This window comes from Oncorhynchus nerka, linkage group LG10 (genome assembly GCF_034236695.1).
Source record: "Oncorhynchus nerka isolate Pitt River linkage group LG10, Oner_Uvic_2.0, whole genome shotgun sequence".
Taxonomy (NCBI): domain Eukaryota; kingdom Metazoa; phylum Chordata; class Actinopteri; order Salmoniformes; family Salmonidae; genus Oncorhynchus; species Oncorhynchus nerka.
Window position 1 is genome coordinate 44,002,016 of NC_088405.1, and position 18,101 is coordinate 44,020,116.

At 45.2% G+C, this 18,101-nt stretch overlaps 1 protein-coding gene across 1 annotated transcript; it reads left to right on the forward strand.

Annotated features, from left to right (window-relative positions):
- The first annotated feature begins 521 nt into the window (after window positions 1–521).
- LOC115135369 (probable E3 ubiquitin-protein ligase TRIML1) lies at window positions 522–17,891 on the forward strand. Its single transcript, XM_029670008.2, has 5 exons — window positions 522–1,101; window positions 14,865–15,101; window positions 15,236–15,255; window positions 15,440–15,582; window positions 17,023–17,891. The coding sequence occupies exons 1-5, from the start codon at window positions 895–897 to the stop codon at window positions 17,610–17,612; spliced, it is 1,197 nt and encodes a 398-aa protein (XP_029525868.2). The 5' UTR covers window positions 522–894; the 3' UTR covers window positions 17,613–17,891.
- The last annotated feature ends 210 nt before the right edge of the window (window positions 17,892–18,101 follow it).

Genomic DNA, 18,101 nt, shown 5'->3' on the forward strand with positions numbered 1-18,101 from the left:
CTGGATAGAACATCTCTGTTAGCTTATAGCCTGCTTACAGCATCTCATACCATGAATGTAAACATATTATTTACAGTCATTTGCCAGGGATCAATTTACACAAGTATATTCAATGTTATACAGTACGTATAGGGTTGGTTTCCCGGACACAGATTAACCCTAATCCTGGACTAAATAGCATGGTCAATGGAGAGCTGTGACATCAGGATGGATGTCACATTGTCATCTAGGGATTTCCATTGGCAAAGGTTGACCAATCCAAAGCTAGAATAATGGAAAAGGGTTGCAACAATGACACTGGAACTTAGAAGACAGATGCCTGATGACCTGCATGGTCTGTCTGGAGTAATTTACAGGATAGCGTGTTTGAGTGAGTTGGACAGACAGCTCAAGGTGAATACTTTCCAAGGCAGAGAAAAAGGGACCCACTGACATAACCATAGAAATAGAATGACTAGAATGGATAATCCCCTCATCCCCACAGCAATTTGACAGCACCCTCATGGATACACCCAATCTGGCTCAATGAATGGGCCATGTCTGTTCTAGTGATTCTATTTATACGGACACAACACTATCCACTATGCTCTGGCACCTAACCTTGTGACACTAGGGAGGCATGGGATTGTTAAAGAGGGCCAGGTGCCTGTGTCTTAAATCACTCTGCTGCTCCAGAGGTATGGTATGTATGAGACAGGCCATTCTATAAACAGAGGAAGAGAGACACATGCAGACAGACACAAGAGCTGGACGTGAATGAGAGTAGTCTCTACTGATTTAAGACTAACTGACACAGGACTAAAAGTCTTTGGCTTATTACAACTTCACTTGGCAGCATCATTAGCCAAGCTTTTCGTCATTGGTATAACTGATCATCTCCCTTAGAGTAAGACCATGGAGATGAATACCCAGGCTCAGGTGTGTGCTACTGTGCTACAAAAGAGGGAATTTGGTGGGATCCATCTTGGCTCTTTTTTTTGTTATTCTGAAACCTTCTCTCTCCAGGAGATGCTGTTGAAGCACCAAGAATGTCTGAAGAGGCAAAGAGAAGCGGTGAAGTTCCGAATGAAGAAATTAAGCACAAAGCAAACTGAAATCACTGTAAGTAAACTAACAGCATGGGGATTCATCTGTGTGAACAGAGGTCCGACGCATCACACTACCATGTTAGTCATATTAAACGCACACATGAGAGTTCCAGTCAAATTGTTGGGGTCTGAGGGGCTTCGGCCCTTCTAGAATTTATATTTGGTAACACTTCCTTGTAACAAGTATGTAACAAGTATTGTCATTAACTGTAATAATACATAGTTAAACTGTAATAACAACATGTAACTGGAGGTAAAACAGTCTGTAATTACAGAGGTGTAACAATGAACGCTTGTTACCATGCTTGTTACAAATCTTAACGTTTCCGATAGCATCCCAATCAAATATCCCAAAGCACTATATTTCAGCCTGCACAAACCATGTGATAAGTTAGCTCATTTAAAATCAACCACTTCATTGACTGACAAAACTCTGACACAATAAATGGCTCTGTAGTCTTTAGGCCAAATGAATAAAACAAGTTCACATTACTTTCAATTGTGAAGTCAATTAATGGTGTATTTGACAATCGGTAAATTATTTTAACCAAACATTTTTAGACACATGAATAAACATTTATGGTTAAAATTGTGAGATAGTCATTCGTGCTTGACAAATTGAAAGCCTATTAAGGTTGGCTGAATAATGGTTTGTAAATGCTCTTAAAATGTTCATAAGACAACTTTTATTTAATCTTGTAACCTTGCAAGGGTTTCACTGTTGAGGAACATTTTCACTTTTGGATGGGATACATTGGTGCAATTATTTATTTATACCAGGAATTAAGTCATTATGTCAAGATCTACGCATCTGAAATAACGACAAATGGGTCTAGAAGGTCATGCCGCATTCAAAACCACTTGGAACTTGGAACTCGGAAATCTCCGACTCCAGTGCTTTCAACGAAACTCGGAACTCTGTAAAAAACAAGCTCCAACTGGGAAAAATCTGTTTGAACGGTTATCCAACTCGGAATTCGAAGTTGGAAACTGTGGCATCTTTCAAGAGCTCCGACTTTCTGACCTGAAGATCACTGATGTCATGATTTGACTTTTTTTTCTGAGTTCCCAGTTCTCTTGAAAGTATCATCAGTGCGCATCGTCAACAAATCAACGTTCGCTTTGTGAAATGCTAATCCGGCTCTAACCAATAGTGCAAAAAAGGTCATAGGTAAGTAAAGAAATAAAAGCAACAGTAAAAAGACAGTGAAAAATAACAGTAGCGAGGCTATATACAGTAGTGTGGCTATAAAAGTAGCAAGGCTACATACAGACACCGGTTAGTGAGGCTGATTGAGGTAGCATGTACATGTAGATATGGTTAAAGTGTCTATGCATATATGATGGACAGAGAGTAGCAGTAGCGTAAAAGAGGGGGTGGCGGGTGGCGGGAGACAATATGAGGGAGCACTGGTTGGTCGGGCCAATTGAGGTAGTATGTACATGAATGTATAGTTAAAGTGACTTTGCATATATAATGTTAGAGTTGTGTAAATCTGGTATCAGGATAAATATAGCAATGAGTCACCGATATTATACTATGCATTTTTTATTAGCTAAGTAATAAATGGCAAATGCAACTTTCGTATATACGGGCTCACTGTAATACCACGCAGGGCAGAACAGAGAACTGACAAGATGTATGTAATACAGTATTCTTTATACTGTGATAGACATAGTTCTAACCCGTCTGTTGGCCTATCACAGTAGAGGCTGGGCGTGGTTTAAACTTGCCCAGCCTATTGCAGGAGCTCAGGCGGGTCCCCGCCTCTTGGCGCTTCTTGGAGTTCTCCCTCCTTCGATGTATAGATCCTTACTGTTCTGGTATCGCAGCCTAGTTAGAACAGTTGCTCAGTTCCTGCTATTGTGTTGTTCAGTATTTTTCCATCTCAGTTAAACCTCGTGATGACCACCCCTCCCTATCACAATTTTGTAACATACAGCAAGTCACACCATGTGCTCAATATTGTTACATACAAACACAAGGACAAAGCATCTGCTGGGCTGTTATCTACAGTTTTGCAACAAGCAGGTCACACCATGTTAATCAGTTCTTGTCACACACAAACAGGCAAGTAGCAAGCAGTTGTTTAATCTCATAATGATGCTCCAGTGCACAAATGCAGACACCTCACACAACCAACATCAGATCATATTTAATCATATACATCTAATGGCTATAATGTAAAATACAGGATCCAACAATAATAAACAGAGAGTAGCAGCAGCGTAAAACTGCGGTTTGGGGGAGGCACATAATGCAAATAGTCCAGGTAGCCATTTGATTACCTGCCTTTTTGTCCTAGATGTGGCAATCCGGTACCGCTTGCCATGCGGTAGTAGCGAGAACAGTCTATGACGGGGGTGGCTGGGGTCTTTGACAATTTTTAGGACCTACACCGCCTGGTGTAGAGGTTCTGGATGGCAGATAGCTAAGCCCCAGTGATGTACTGGGCCGTACGCACTACCCTCTGTAGTGCCTTGCGGTCGGAGGCTGAGCAATTGCTGTACCAGGCAGTGACTACAAGAAGAAACCCAGCCCAGTCACGGACCAGGATGTTTTGCTCCCAGGCAGACTAAATAACTTTTTTGCCCGCTTTGAGGACAATAACAGTGCCACTGACACTGCCTGCAACGAAAACATGCGGTCTCTCCTTCACTGCAGCCGAGGTGAGTAAGACATTTAAACGTGTTAATCCTCGCAAGGCTGCAGGCCCAGACGGCATCCCCAGCCGCTCCCTCAGAGCATGCGCAGACCAGCTGGCCGGTGTGTTTATGGACATATTCAATCAATCCCTATACCAGTCTGCTGTTCCCACATGCTTCAAGAGGGCCACCATTGTTCCTGTTCCCAAGAAAGCTAAGGTAACTGAGCTAAACGACTACCGCCCCGTAGCACTCACTTCCGTCATCATGAAGTGCTTTGAGAGACTAGTCAAGGACCATATCACCTCCACCCTACCTGACACCCTAGACCCACTCCAATTTGCTTACCGCCCAAATAGGTCCACAGACGATGCAATCTCAACCACACTGCACACTGCCCTAACCCACCTGGACAAGAGGAATACCTATGTGAGAATGCTGTTCATCGACTACAGCTCGGCATTCAACACCATAGTACCCTCCAAGCTCGTCATCAGACCCTGGGTCTCGAGACCCTGTGCAACTGGGTACTGGACTTCCTGACGGGCCGCCCCCAGGTGGTGAGGGTAGGCAACAACATCTCCTCCCCGCTGATCCTCAACACGGGGCCCCACAAGGGTGCGTTCTGAGCCCTCTCCTGTACTCCCTGTTCACCCACGACTGCGTGGCCACGCACGCCTCCAACTCAATCATCAAGTTTGCGGACGACACAACAGTGGTAGGCTTGATTACCAACAACGACGAGACGGCCTACAGGGAGGAGGTGAGGGCCCTCGGAGTGTGGTGTCAGGAAAATAACCTCACACTCAACGTCAACAAAACTAAGGAGATGATTGTGGACTTCAGGAAACAGCAGAGGGAACACCCCCTATCCACATCGATGGAACAGTAGTGGAGAGGGTAGCAAGTTTTAAGTTCCTCGGCATACACATCACAGACAAACTGAATTGGTCCACTCACACTGACAGCGTCGTGAAGAAGGCGCAGCAGCGCCTCTTCAACCTCAGGAGGCTGAAGAAATTCGGCTTGTCACCAAAAGCACTCATAAACTTCTACAGATGCACAATCGAGAGCATCCTGGCGGGCTGTATCACCGCCTGGTACGGCAACTGCTCCGCCCTCAACCGTAAGGCTCTCCAGAGGGTAGTGAGGTCTGCACAACGCATCACCGGGGCAAACTACCTGCCCTCCAGGACACCTACACCACCCGATGTTACAGGAAGGCCATAAAGATCATCAAGGACATCAACCACCCGAACCACTGCCTGTTCACCCCGCTATCATCCAGAAGGCGAGGTCAGTACAGGTGCATCAAAGCTGAGACCGAGAGACTGAAAAACAGCTTCTATCTCAAGGCCATCAGACTGTTAAACAGCCACCACTAACATTGAGTGGCTGCTGCCAACACACTGTCATTGACACTGACCCAACTCCAGCCACTTTAATAATGGGAATTGATGGGAAATGATGTAAATATATCACTAGCCACTTTAAACAATGCTACCTTATATAATGTTACTTACCCTACATTATTCATCTCATATGCATACGTATATACTGTACTCTACATCATCGACTGCATCCTTATGTAATACATGTATCACTAGCCACTTTAACTATGCCACTTTGTTTACTTTGTCTACATACTCATCTCATATGTATATACTGTACTCGATACCATCTACTGTATGCTGATCTGTACCATCACTCATTCATATATCCTTATGTACATATTCTTTATCCCCTTACACTGTGTATAAGACAGTAGTTTTGGAATTGTTAGTTAGATTACTTGTTGGTTATCACTGCATTGTCGGAACTAGAAGCACCAGCATTTCGCTACACTCGCATTAACATCTGCTAACCATGTGTATGTGACAAATACAATTTGATTTGATTTGATTTGATGTAACCAGTGTTGCAGCTGTAGAACTCTCAATGTTGCAGCTGTAGAACAGCTGTAGAACCTTTTGAGGAGCTCAGGACCTATGCCAAATCTTTTTAGGTTCCTGAGGGGGAATAGGCTTTGACGTGCCCGCTTCACGACTGTCTTGGTGTGTTTGGACCATTCTAATTTGTTGGTGATGTGGACACCAAGGAACTGGAAGCTCTCAACCTGCTACACTATACAGCCCTGTCGATGAGAATGGGTGCGTGCTCGGTCCTCCTTTTCCTGTAGTCCACAGTCATCTCCTTAGTGTTGGCTACGTTGAGGGATAGTTTGATATTCTGGCACCACCCGGCCAGGTCTCTGTTGGCATAGCCAACAGCTGTGTTGGTTATGCTAGCTAGTTAACTGTAGGTAGATAATCATAACTTCTCTAGGCTATTTGGCTAGCTAGTTACCATCTACAGAATAGACCTTCAATGAAATATGGTGAGTTCTCTAACCTTGACTAGCTAGCTACCTAAATCTGTAAATCTAGCTATGCTATGGTCGCTACTCGCCAGCTAACTAGCTAGCTAATGTTAGCTGGGCTCTATGGTCTAATCTTCCTTGAACATTGTTCTCAGGGTATCGGTACCTCAAGGGTATTACGTTAGACACAACCAGCATGTTAACGTTAGTTAGCTAGCTTGCTACTTGTGTCACACTATGAGTAACGTAAAGTCCTTTTCAGTGTACTGTAAGCTTCTGTACATCGTGCTGTAACGTACGGGAAAAACACGCTGGATGACTTGACTAAACATGCAAGACGAACTGGCACTGAGAGACAGGAAACACAGGGATAAATATACTGTGGAAAATAAGCGACACCTGGAACAGGAATAGGTGAAACAGATCAGGGCGTGACAGTACCACCCCCACCTGGCTGACCATGGTGTCGGCGGTGGAAATCGACGATGAAGGCCCGGGTCCAAGATGGACCCAGCACCTCTCCTCCGGGCCATAACCCATCCAGTCAACCAGGTACTGGAAACCCCTGCCCCATGGTCGAACCTTCAGGAGGCGGTTCACCGTATACGCTGGATGGCCACCGATAACCCGGGGGGCTGGAGACAGAAAACAAAGGACTGTGAGACATGGGCTTAATCCTAGACACAAGACGGACAGCAGTGGAACTCAGGACTTTGGAGATGGGAAAAGGACCAATGAACCGGGGAGACAGCTTGCGAGACTCTACCCGAAGGGGCAGATCCCGAGTGGAAAGCCATACCCTCTGCCCAATGAGGTAGCGGGGACCTGGGGTCCGGCGATGGTTCGCTTGTCGACGATACCTGTAGTTGGTCTTGAGAATAGCAGCCCTGGATCTTTTACAGGTACGTCGACAGCGGCAGACAAACATCTGGGCCAAGGGTACGCTGACCTACGCTTGCCGTGGAGTCTTGATTCTGAGCACACACTGTGCATGCGACAACGAAGGCAGAGACATCAGGGACCATTGTGGGCCACCAGAAATGTTGTTGGAGGAAGCCTAGTGTACGACGGGACCCTGGATGACAGGTCAGTCTGGAGGAATGAGCCCATTCCAGGACCCGGGACCGGACTGGATTAGGGACAAACAGCCGTTTTGTCATGCCCCCTTCAGGTCCAGGCTGAGAGCATTGTGCCTCATGGGTCAGGTTCCCAATACCCCAATCCACAGTGGCAGCAAGGCATGAGGTAGGGAGAATGGTTTCAGAGGTTGAGGGTGTGGCAGAGGAACTGTATAGGCGGGAGAGGGCATCAGGCTTCACATTCTTTGACCCTAGGCGGTAGGAGATGGTGAACAGAAGGGCCCACCAGGCCTGCCTGGAGTTAAGGCGCTTGGTTGTACGGAGATATTCCAGGTTTTTATGGTCGGACCAGACCAGGATTGGCTGTTCTACTCCTTCCAGCCAGTGCCTCCACTCTTCCAACGCCATCTTCACCACCAGGAGTTCTCGGTTGCCAACATCGTAGTTCCTTTCACAAGGATTGAGACGATGGGACAGGAAGGCACAGGGATGAAGCGTCTGGTCCTGGGCTGATCGCTGGGACAGGATGGCCCCCACTCCAACATCCGAAGCATCCACTTCCACCACAAATTGACGCGAGGGGTCCGGATGGATGAGGACGGGTGCTGTTGTAAACCGATGCTTCAGGTCCACAAAGGCTTTGTCAACAGCTGGAGACCATTTGAACGGTACCTTGGGAGAGGTGAGTGCCGAGAGGGGGCCTGACAGGGCGCTGTAGTCCCGAATGAAACGACGGTAGAAGTTTGAAAAACCAAGAAACCACACCCTGGATATTGTTTGAGGCCAATCCACCACTGCTTTCAACTTTTCTGGATCCATCTGAACATTGCCCTCAGCAATGACAGTAATGTCATTAAGTCCCCGGTAGTCAATGCATGGATGCAGGGTCTTGTCCTTCTTCTCCACAAAGAAAAACTCTGTGCCGGCAGGAGATGCAGATGGACGGACGGCCCCAGTGACCAGAGACTCCTCTATGTACTCCTCCATAGCTGTGGTCTCTGGTCCAGACAGAGAATACTATTGACCCTGAGGTGTTGTAGTGCCTGGGAGAAGATTAATGGCACAATCATAAGGATGGTGCGGGTGAAGGGAAGTAACACGTGCCTTACTGAACACTTCCATGAGGTCATGGTATTCTGTGGGGATAGCAGAGACATCCACAGGCTTGCTAACATCCAGAGAAAGATGATTTGAGGAAGGCTGGGCTGCTTGAAGTTAGTGGGAATGGCAAAATGGGCTCCAATCCAGGATGGAGCTTGTGGTCCAATCTATCATTGGATTGTGCTTCTGAAGCCAAGAAAATCTCAAAACAACCAGAACATGGGGAGATGCAATGAGGAGGAACTCTATTGTCTCACTGTGGTTGCCAGAAACCCGTAATTGAACGGGCACAGTACTATGGGTGACTTCCCCTATAAAGCGGCCATCCAGTGCCCTAGCATCCATGGGCACAGAGAGAGGCTGAATGGGAATACCAAGCTTCGAAGCTATCGTGGCATCCACAAAACTTTCATCAGCCCCAGAGTCAATGAGCACTCGGAGAGACATAGATTGGTCTCCCCACAGCACAAAAGCAAAAAGGGGTGTGTGGGTGATGGGAATTAGGGAACTCCCATTCTGACTCACCATAGTACTGGTGCCCACTAGAGACAAGGGTTCCCTAATAGGGCAGGTAGCTATAAAATGTCCTGCCCCTCCACAGTACAGACAACAGTTGTTATTCATCCTCTGAGAGCGCTCCCAAACTGATAGCCTAGTTCTTCCCAACTGCATGGGCTCAGGAGTATCCAACTCACCCGTTGTAGATTCTCGAGAGGGATTGGGTGACTTCAAATCCTCTCGGAAGAGCTGCCTTCGGAAACTTCCGGATGACCTTGGAGGTGAACATGCCATAGCGGGTGCACGAGTGTGCCCGAGACCAGACCTCCTCTCACTCTTCCGTTCCCTTAGGCGTCCATCAATTTTAATGGTAAGGTCGACAAAGGAGTAGAGATCCATCGGAAATTCCTGAGCAGCTAGCTCATCCTTTACATCCTCAGATAATCTGTGCAAAAAAGCATTGAAAAGACACTCCAGATTCCAGGAACTCTCGGCGGCCAACGTGCAAAAATCAACCGCATAGTCTGCCACACTACGGGAGTTTTGATGTTAAGCACTTTACTGGCCGCCTTTCCCCCGGAAACCAGAGACTCAAATACCTTTCTCACTTCTGCCATGAATTCCTCCAGATGCCCACAAATGGCAGATTGTTGCTCCCAAACTGCCGTAGCCCAGGAGAGCGCCCTTCCCGACATTAGTGTAATAATATACGCTTTCTTCAATCTGTCTGAAGGAAACGAAGATGGCTGTAGCTCAAAAATAAGCGAGCACTGAGAAAGAAAACCCAGGCAGGTACCAGGATTCCCCGACTATTACTCCAGAGGAGGTAAGCGGGGTTCTCGGGGAGCCTGGATAGGCTGTACAAACTCACCACAGATAGGGGGAAAATTACTGGGTGATTGAGGTTTTTCAGAGGTGGTAGGTAGCCTCTGAGCTAACTCCCATAATAGCCTTTGGTTGTACCGTTCTTTCAAGGACCTGAGCCCTTCCTAAAGTTCCTGTACCAACTCCTCATGTCTCCTAATGGTGGCTCCCTGCAGGGAGACAGCATGGCAGAGCTGGTCCAAGTCTGCTGGGTCTGTCATGGCAGATGGTTGGATAGGCGTCCCGCTTGAAGGACACAATTGGAGGGCGTGCAATTCAAATAAATAATCGTAATATTAAACATTCATGAACATACAAGTATCTTATATCATTAAAAGCTTAAATTCTTGTTCATTTAACTGCGTTGTCCGATTTACAATAGGCTTTACGGTGAAAGCATACCATGCGATTGTCTGAGGATGGTGCCCCACTTCAACATATTTTTCAACCAGCACAGGCTTCATAAAATCACAAATAGCGATTAAATAAATCACGTACTTTTGAAGATCTTCCTCTCTTTGCAATCCCAAGGGTCCCAGCTACAACATGAATGGTCGTTTTGTTAGATGAAATCCTTCTTTATATCCCAAAAAGTCAGTTTAGTTGGCGCCATCGATTTCAGTAATCCACTCGTTCAACATGCAGACAAAGGAGTCCAAAAAGCTACCGCTAAAACTTTGTCCAAACAAGTCAAACGACATTTCTATTTAATCCTCAGGTACTATAAATGTAAATAAACTATCATATTTCATACAGAATGTAATATGTTCAATAGGAAAGCAAAATTAGTAAGCGTGCGCCCTCTCCTTCAGGCGCCGAAAGACTGATTTTGTTCCGGTGGTGTCCTAACCAAAACTCAAAATTCTTGCTTGTTTTTCAAAAAGCAAGCCTGAAACCTTGAATAAAGACTGTTGACATCTAGTGGAAGCCATAGGAATTGCAATCTGGGAGATGGATTTACATACGAACAGTAAGTATCCATTTTAAGAAAAAATATTTTGGTTGTTTTTTCTTCTGATTTTCACCTGCCATATCAATTCTGTTATTGTCTCAGACATTATTTTAACAGTTTTAGAAATTTCAAAGTGTTTTATATCCAATGATACCATTATTATATGCATTTTGTTACTCTGTTACTCTGGCTTCTGGGCCTGAGTAACAGGCCGTTTACTTTGGGCACGTCAGTCAGACGGAAATTCAGGAAACTAGACCCTATCCCAGAGAGGTTATTAAGAATGATGGAGGCCACTGTGTTCTTGGGAACCTTCTTGGGGATCAATGCTGCAGAATAATTTTTGGTTCCCTTCCCCAGATCTGTGCCTCGACACAATCCTGTCTCGGAGTTCTAATCAAAACAAATCAAATCACATTTTATTTGTCACATGCACCGAATACAACAGGTGTAGACCTTACAGTGAAACGCTTACAAGCCTTTAACTGGCAATGCAGTTTTAAGAGAAAAGAAGAAGAAATATAACAAAAAATTAAGGAGCAACAATAAAATAACAGCAGTGTGGCTATATACATGGGGTTCCGGTACAGAGTCAATGTGCGGGGGCACCGGTTAATTGAAGTCATTGACGTAATGTGTACATGTAGGTAGAGGTAAAGTGACTATGCATGGAAAATAAACAGAGAGTAGCAGCAGCGTAAAAATGGAGGGTGGGGTGGGGACAATGCAAATAGTCCGGATAGCCATTTGATTAACTATTCAAGAGTCTTATGGCTTGGGGGTAGAAGCTCTTATGAAGCCTTTTGACCTAGACTTGGCATTCCGGTACCGCTTGCCGTGCGGTAGCAGAGAGAACAGTCTACGTCTAGGGTGGCTGGAGTACATGGCAATTTTTTGGGTGTCCCTCTGACACCGCCTGGTATAGAGGTCCTGGATGGCAGGAAGTTTGGCCCCAGTGATGTACTGGGCCGTACGCACTTCAACTCTGTATTGCCTTGTGGTCGGAGGCTGAGCAGCTGCCATACCAGGTGGTGATGTAACCAGTCAGGATATGCTCGATGGTGCAGCTGTAGAACTTCACGACTGTCTTGGTGTGTTTGGACCATGATAGTTTGTTGGTGATGTGGACACCAAGGAACTTGAAGCTCTCAACCTGCTCCAGTACAGCCCTGTCAAGGAGAATGGGGGCGTACTCTGTCTTCCTTTTTCTGTAGTCCACAATCATCTCCTTTGTCTTGGTCACTTTGAGGGAGAGGTTGTTATCCTGGCACCACACTGCCAGGTCTCTGACCACCCCCTATAGGCTTTCTCATCATTGTCAGTGGTCAGGCCTACAAATGTTGTGTTGTCGGCAAACTTAATGATGGTGTTGGAGTTGTACTTGGCCATGCAGTCATGGGTAAACAGGGAGTACAGGAGGGGACTGAGCACTCACTCCTGAGAGGCCCCTGTGTTGAGGACCAAAATGGCAGATGTGTTGTTACCTACCCTTACCACCATGGTGTGGCCCGTCAGGAAGTCCAGGATCCAGTTGTAGAGGGAGGTATTTTGTCCCAGAGTCCTTAGTTTAGTGATGAGCTTTGAGGGCACTATGGTTTTGAACGCTGAGCTGTAGTCAATGAATAGCATTCTCACATTGGTGTTCCTTTTGTCTAGGTGGGAAAGGGTAGTGTGGAGTGCAATAGAGATTGCATCATCTGTGGATCTGTTGGGGCGGTATGCAAATCGGAGTGGGTCTCGGGTTTCTGCGATAATAGTGTTGATGTGAGCCATGTCCAGCTTTTCAAAGCACTTCATGGCTACAGACGTGAGTGCTATGGGTCGGTAGTCATTTAGGCAGGTTACCTTGGTGTTCTTTGGCACAGGGACTATGGTGGTCTGCTTGAAACATGTTGCTATTACAAACTCGGTCAGGGACAGGTTTAAAATGTTAGTGAAGACACTTGCCAATTGGTCAGCGCATGCTCAGAGTACACGTCCTGGTAATCCATCTGGCCCTGCGGACTTGTGAATGTTGACCTGGTTAAAGGTCTTACTCACATCGGCTATGAAGGACGTGATCACACAGTCATCTGGAACAGCTGATGCTCTCATGCATACTTCAGTGTTGCTTGCCTCAAAGCTAGCATAGATGTTATTTAGCTCGTCTGGTAGGTTTGTGTAACTGGGCAGCTCGCGGCTGTGCTTCCCTTTGTAGTCCGTAGTAGTTTGCAAGCCCTGCCACATCCAACGAGCATCAGAGCCGGTGTAGTACGATTCAATCTAAGTCCTGTATTCACAGTTTGCCTGTTTGATGGTTCGTCGGAGGTCATAGTGGGATTTCTTCTTAGCACCCGGGTTAGAGTTCCGCTTCTATCCTTTAGTTCAGTGTGGCTGTTGCCTGTAATCCATGACTTCTGATTGGGGTATGTACATACGGTAACAGTGGGGACGACGTTATCGATGCACTTATTGATGAAGCCAGTGACTGATGTGGTGTACTCCTCAATGCCATCGGAAGAATCCCGGAACATATTCCAGTCTGTACTAGCAAAACAGTCCTATAGCTTAGCGGACAATTCCTTCGACCTCATGGCTTGGTTTTTTCTCTGACATGCACTGTCAACTGTACGACCTTATATAGACAGGTGTGTGCCTTTAAAAATCATGGCCAATCAATTGAATTTAGCACAGGTGGACTCCAATCAAGTTGTAGAAACATCTCAAGGATGATCATTGGGAACAGGATGCACCTGAGCTCAATTTTGAGTCTCATAGCAAAGGTTCTGAATACTTAGGTATTTAGGTATTTATGTATTACATTTTTTATAAATTTGTAGACATTTCTAAAAACCTGTTTTATGCTTTGTCATTATAGGGTATTGTGTGTAGATTGATGAGGAAATACTATAAAAATCTAACTTTCATTATATCACACATACAAAATGGCTTTTCGGCGAAAGCAAACAATGCTATTATCTGAGGATAGCACCTCCGTAAACAAAGAGAGAAACCATATTGCAACCCTGCAGGCGCGACGCGACACAAAACGCAGAAATAAAAATATAAATCATGCCTTACCTTTGACAAGCTTCTTTTGTTGGCACTCCAATATGTCCCATAAACATCACAAATGGTCCTTTTGTTCGACTAATTCCGCCGATATATATTATGGTGCGTTTGATCCAGAAAAACACTGGTTCCAACAGTTACCTGTAAACTTTGCCAAAACATTTCAAGCTACTTTTGTAATACAACTTTAGGTATTTTTTAACGTAAATAATTGATAAAATTGAAGACGGGATAATCTGTGTTCAATACAGGAGGAAAACAAACTGTAGCTAGCTTTCTGGTGACGCGCCTCTATCTAACAGTACACTTCAAGTGACCCTCGTTCAAGATGGCCGTACTTCTTCATTACACAAAGGAATAACCTCAACCAATTTCTAAAGACTGTTGACATCCAGTGGAAGCGATAGTAACTGCAAGAAGGTCCCTTAGAAATCTGGATTCCCAATGAAATCTCATTGAAAAGTGAGTGACCTCAACAAAAAACAAAAATATGAATGGTTGGTCCTCGGGGTTTCGCCTGCTAAATAAGTTCTGTTATACTCACAGATATGATTTAAACAGTTTTAATTTCAGAGTGTTTTCTATCCAAATCTACTAATTATATACATATCTTATCTTCTGGGGATGAGTAGCAGGTAGTTGAATTTGGGCATGCATTTCATCTGGACGTGAAAATACTGCCCCCTGTCACCAAGAAGTTAACCCAGATGGTACACTTTTTGGGGGCAAGTGCTAGCAACAATATTGAGTGGACATTTTGAAGAGTGTGCATTCACAGATAGGAAATCAGAGTTTATGTCATCTCAGGACACCCAGCGCATGCGTCCACAAGAGATTATACCCTCGGATGAAGCTGAGAAGAAACAAAACACTGGTGAAGTTAGTGAAAACTTGACCATTTGTAACAAGCATTGTAACATGCATTCGTTGTTACACCTCCGCAATTACAGAATGCAATTGATGACCTGTTGATATTACAGTGTAACTGTGAGTTATTACAATTAACTTCAATGCTTGTCACAGAGTAATTATCCATGCAATTACACTGTAAGGATCCCTTAAAAGGAAGTGTTGCTTTATATTTCTGTGGTTTCTGTGGTCACATCTATATTTCAATGGTGTCTAATTGTGCTGAAACACTCTCAAAGCATGGTAGCATTTAAAGCTCTAAGATGGGATATGTTGCAATGACTTTCACACTGATTGAGTCTGTGTCACCCAACCAGAAAAAGTCATCAGCAATGAGGGAGAGTATAAGGAAGAAGTATGAGGACATCCAGAGGGTTCTGGATGAGGACCTGGGGATGACTCTAACCCACCTGGAGATGGAGGAGAGAGCTGCAGTCACAGCCCTGGAGGACCTGATGGAGAAGAACTGCACCATCATTCAGGAGATAGAGCAGGATCTGGCCAGGCTCACAGCTGAGCTGGCCCAGAAGGACTTTCTACTGCCTTATTCACTGGTGATTTGGCTCTCCGGTTCTATTTAACATGAACTCAATCAATGGATATTGATGATGGATGTAACTATGATATGTACATATTGTGAACTGCCTATTCATTGTCACTATCTTTATTTCCTACCCATCTTCTCCAGGACACTGAGATAGTTGGCAGGTATGTCATTTGATCCAGATACATTTTTTTGTTTCTTATACCACATGCAAATCAGATACAAATCTTTTTTAGGGAAACCTGTTATTGACAAATGTGTTTTCAATCATCATTATTGATCACGAACTGTCACTGTTCATGTGATGGCTCCTGCAGTAAATATTGATGTCTGTCTTCTCTCACCCAGAGTGATAGATCTGCTGAGCAGGACAGATCCCAGCAAAGTGAACTTGGATGAGCCTAAAGCTGACCAGATCCTCAGCCTCACCAACAACATGCTGCTACTCATACGCTCCCAGACCCCCATCACCAAGAGACTCATCAAGAGCTGTGAGTTCCCTTAGTATTCCATGAAGTCTTTTCATTTTTAATGATTTCATTCATAAGATGTGATGTCAATTACACTTGAAGCGAGATAGCCAGGTCTGTCAGAGTTATTTCGTTATAGATGTGTTACATCTATAATGTATGTGTGGGTAAGCCATTTTAACATGCAGCATGTTTTTGAACCTAAAAACGCAATCTCAATTGTACCTCACACTGCCCTCTCCCACCGGGACAAGAGGGGAAATAACTATGTTAGAATGCTGTCATACAGCTCAGTGTCCACACCATAGTTCCCTCCAAGCTCATCACCAAGCTGGGGACCCTGGAACTGAACACCTCCCTCTGCAACTGGATCCTGGATTTCCTGAAGGGTCACCCTCAGGTGGTAAGGGTAGGCAACAACACCTCCGCCACGCTGACCCTGAACAGGGTGTCCCTCAGGGTTGTGTGCTTAGTCCCCTCTAGTACTCCCTGTTCACCCACAACTGATTGGCCACGCATGACTCCATCATCAATTTGTCTGATGACAACAGTGTCTCACCGAAGGCGATGAGACAGCCTACAGGGAGGATGTAAGAGACTTGGCAGTGTGGTGCCAGCACAACCTCTCCCTCAAAGTCAGTAAGTCCAAGAAGCTGATCGTGGACTATAGGGGAAAGAGGGGAGAGCACATTCCCATACACATTGACAGGGCTGGTCAAGAGCTTCAAGTTCCTTGGTGTCCACATCACTAAGGACTTAACATGGTCCACACACACTCACACTGTCAAGAAGAGGGCATAATAGTCTGAAAATATTTGCCATTGGCCCCCAGATCCCCAACAAATTCTACAGCTGCACCATCAAGAGTGTCTTGACTGGCTGCATCACAGCTTGGTATGTCAAGTGCGCTGCCAAGTGCTAAATAGGGTGGTGCGGACAGCCCATTACATCACTGGGGATGAGTCCACTTTGACATAATGGGGTATTGTGTGTAGGCCAGTGACACAAAATCTCAATTTAATCTATGTTCAATTCAGGCTGTAACACAACAAAATGTGGAAAAAGTCAAGGGGTCTGAATACTTTCCGGAGGCACTGTATATATCTACCTCAAACACCTTGTAACCCTGCACATTGATCTAGTACTGGTACTCCCTGTATATACCTGTAGATCCATTCTTGTGTATTTTATTCCTCGTGTTACTATTTTTCTTTGTATTAATATTTTTAAACTCTGCATCAATAGGAAGGGCTAGTAAGCAAGCATTTCACTGTAAAGTCTACACACGTTGTATTCGGTGCATATGACAAATAAAATCTGATTTGATTTTAAAACCTAAAACTCTGTGATTTCAAATTTTTATCAGCACAAAGCGGTTATGGCTCGCAACACCCAGCCAGTGAGAATATTTTCTTTTAAATATTGTAATTTCTCATGGTAAAAATACACATCTGTCCCCAGATTCCACAGAGGTTTCCCTGGACCCAGAGACAGCGCACCCTAAGCTGATAATTTCCCCGCGCGGTGACAGTGCCACCTACACAGACACCTGGCAGGAACTACCAGAGCTCCCGGGCCGCTTTGACACCACCCTCAACGTGATCAGCCTGCAGGGCTTCAGCTCTGGGCGTCACTACTGGGAGATAGACGTGGCTGGTAAGACGTACTGGGAGCTGGGCCTCACCTACCCCACCATCTCCCGCAAGGGCCGAGCTGAGGACTGTTGGCTGGGCCGTGGCTCTGATTCCTGGGCTGTGGAGTTCTTTGATGGGGAGTACACAGCCTGGCACAGTGGGGTGCCCCACCAGCTGCCTGTCACAAAACACATCAGCCGTATTGGGGTGCTATGTAGTTTCCCAGGGGGGATGGTGTCTTTCCTGGGGGCGGACAGCATGACCCCTCTGTTCTCGTTCTGCGCAGGGGCTTTCAGGGACTGTCTCCACCTGGCGTTGTGCTCAGGTCACGATCACAATGGTACAAACACCAAACCCATTGTGATCTGTAACGCACCTCCACCTCCTAGTGCTTTCCAGAATGCCCAGGAATGCTGACTCTGCTCCTTATGATGCTGCTACTGACTCTTAAAGGCTTTATCATTGGATCATCAGCATTTAGTCAGCGATGTTATTTGTCAATTTCTCATGTTGCTGCTCTTTTATCTATACAAGTACTTAAATATGCATTCTGTAATCTATTAATGACTGGATTTAAGGTGCTGTTTCGAGGTAGAAGGGGAGGATCAAGATCCTTTTAAATTTATTGTGGTTCCAGTTTTAGAGAAGTCCATATCTTTCTAACCAAAGTATTAGTGGTTTTAGCTATCAAATAAATAAATAATAAATATATATATATATATATATATATACAGTGCCTTGCGAAAGTATTCGGCCCCCTTGAACTTTGCGACCTTTTGCCACATTTCAGGCTTCAAACATAAAGATATAAAACTGTATTTTTTTGTGAAGAATCAACAACAAGTGGGACACAATCATGAAGTGGAACGACATTTATTGGATATTTCAAACTTTTTTAACAAATCA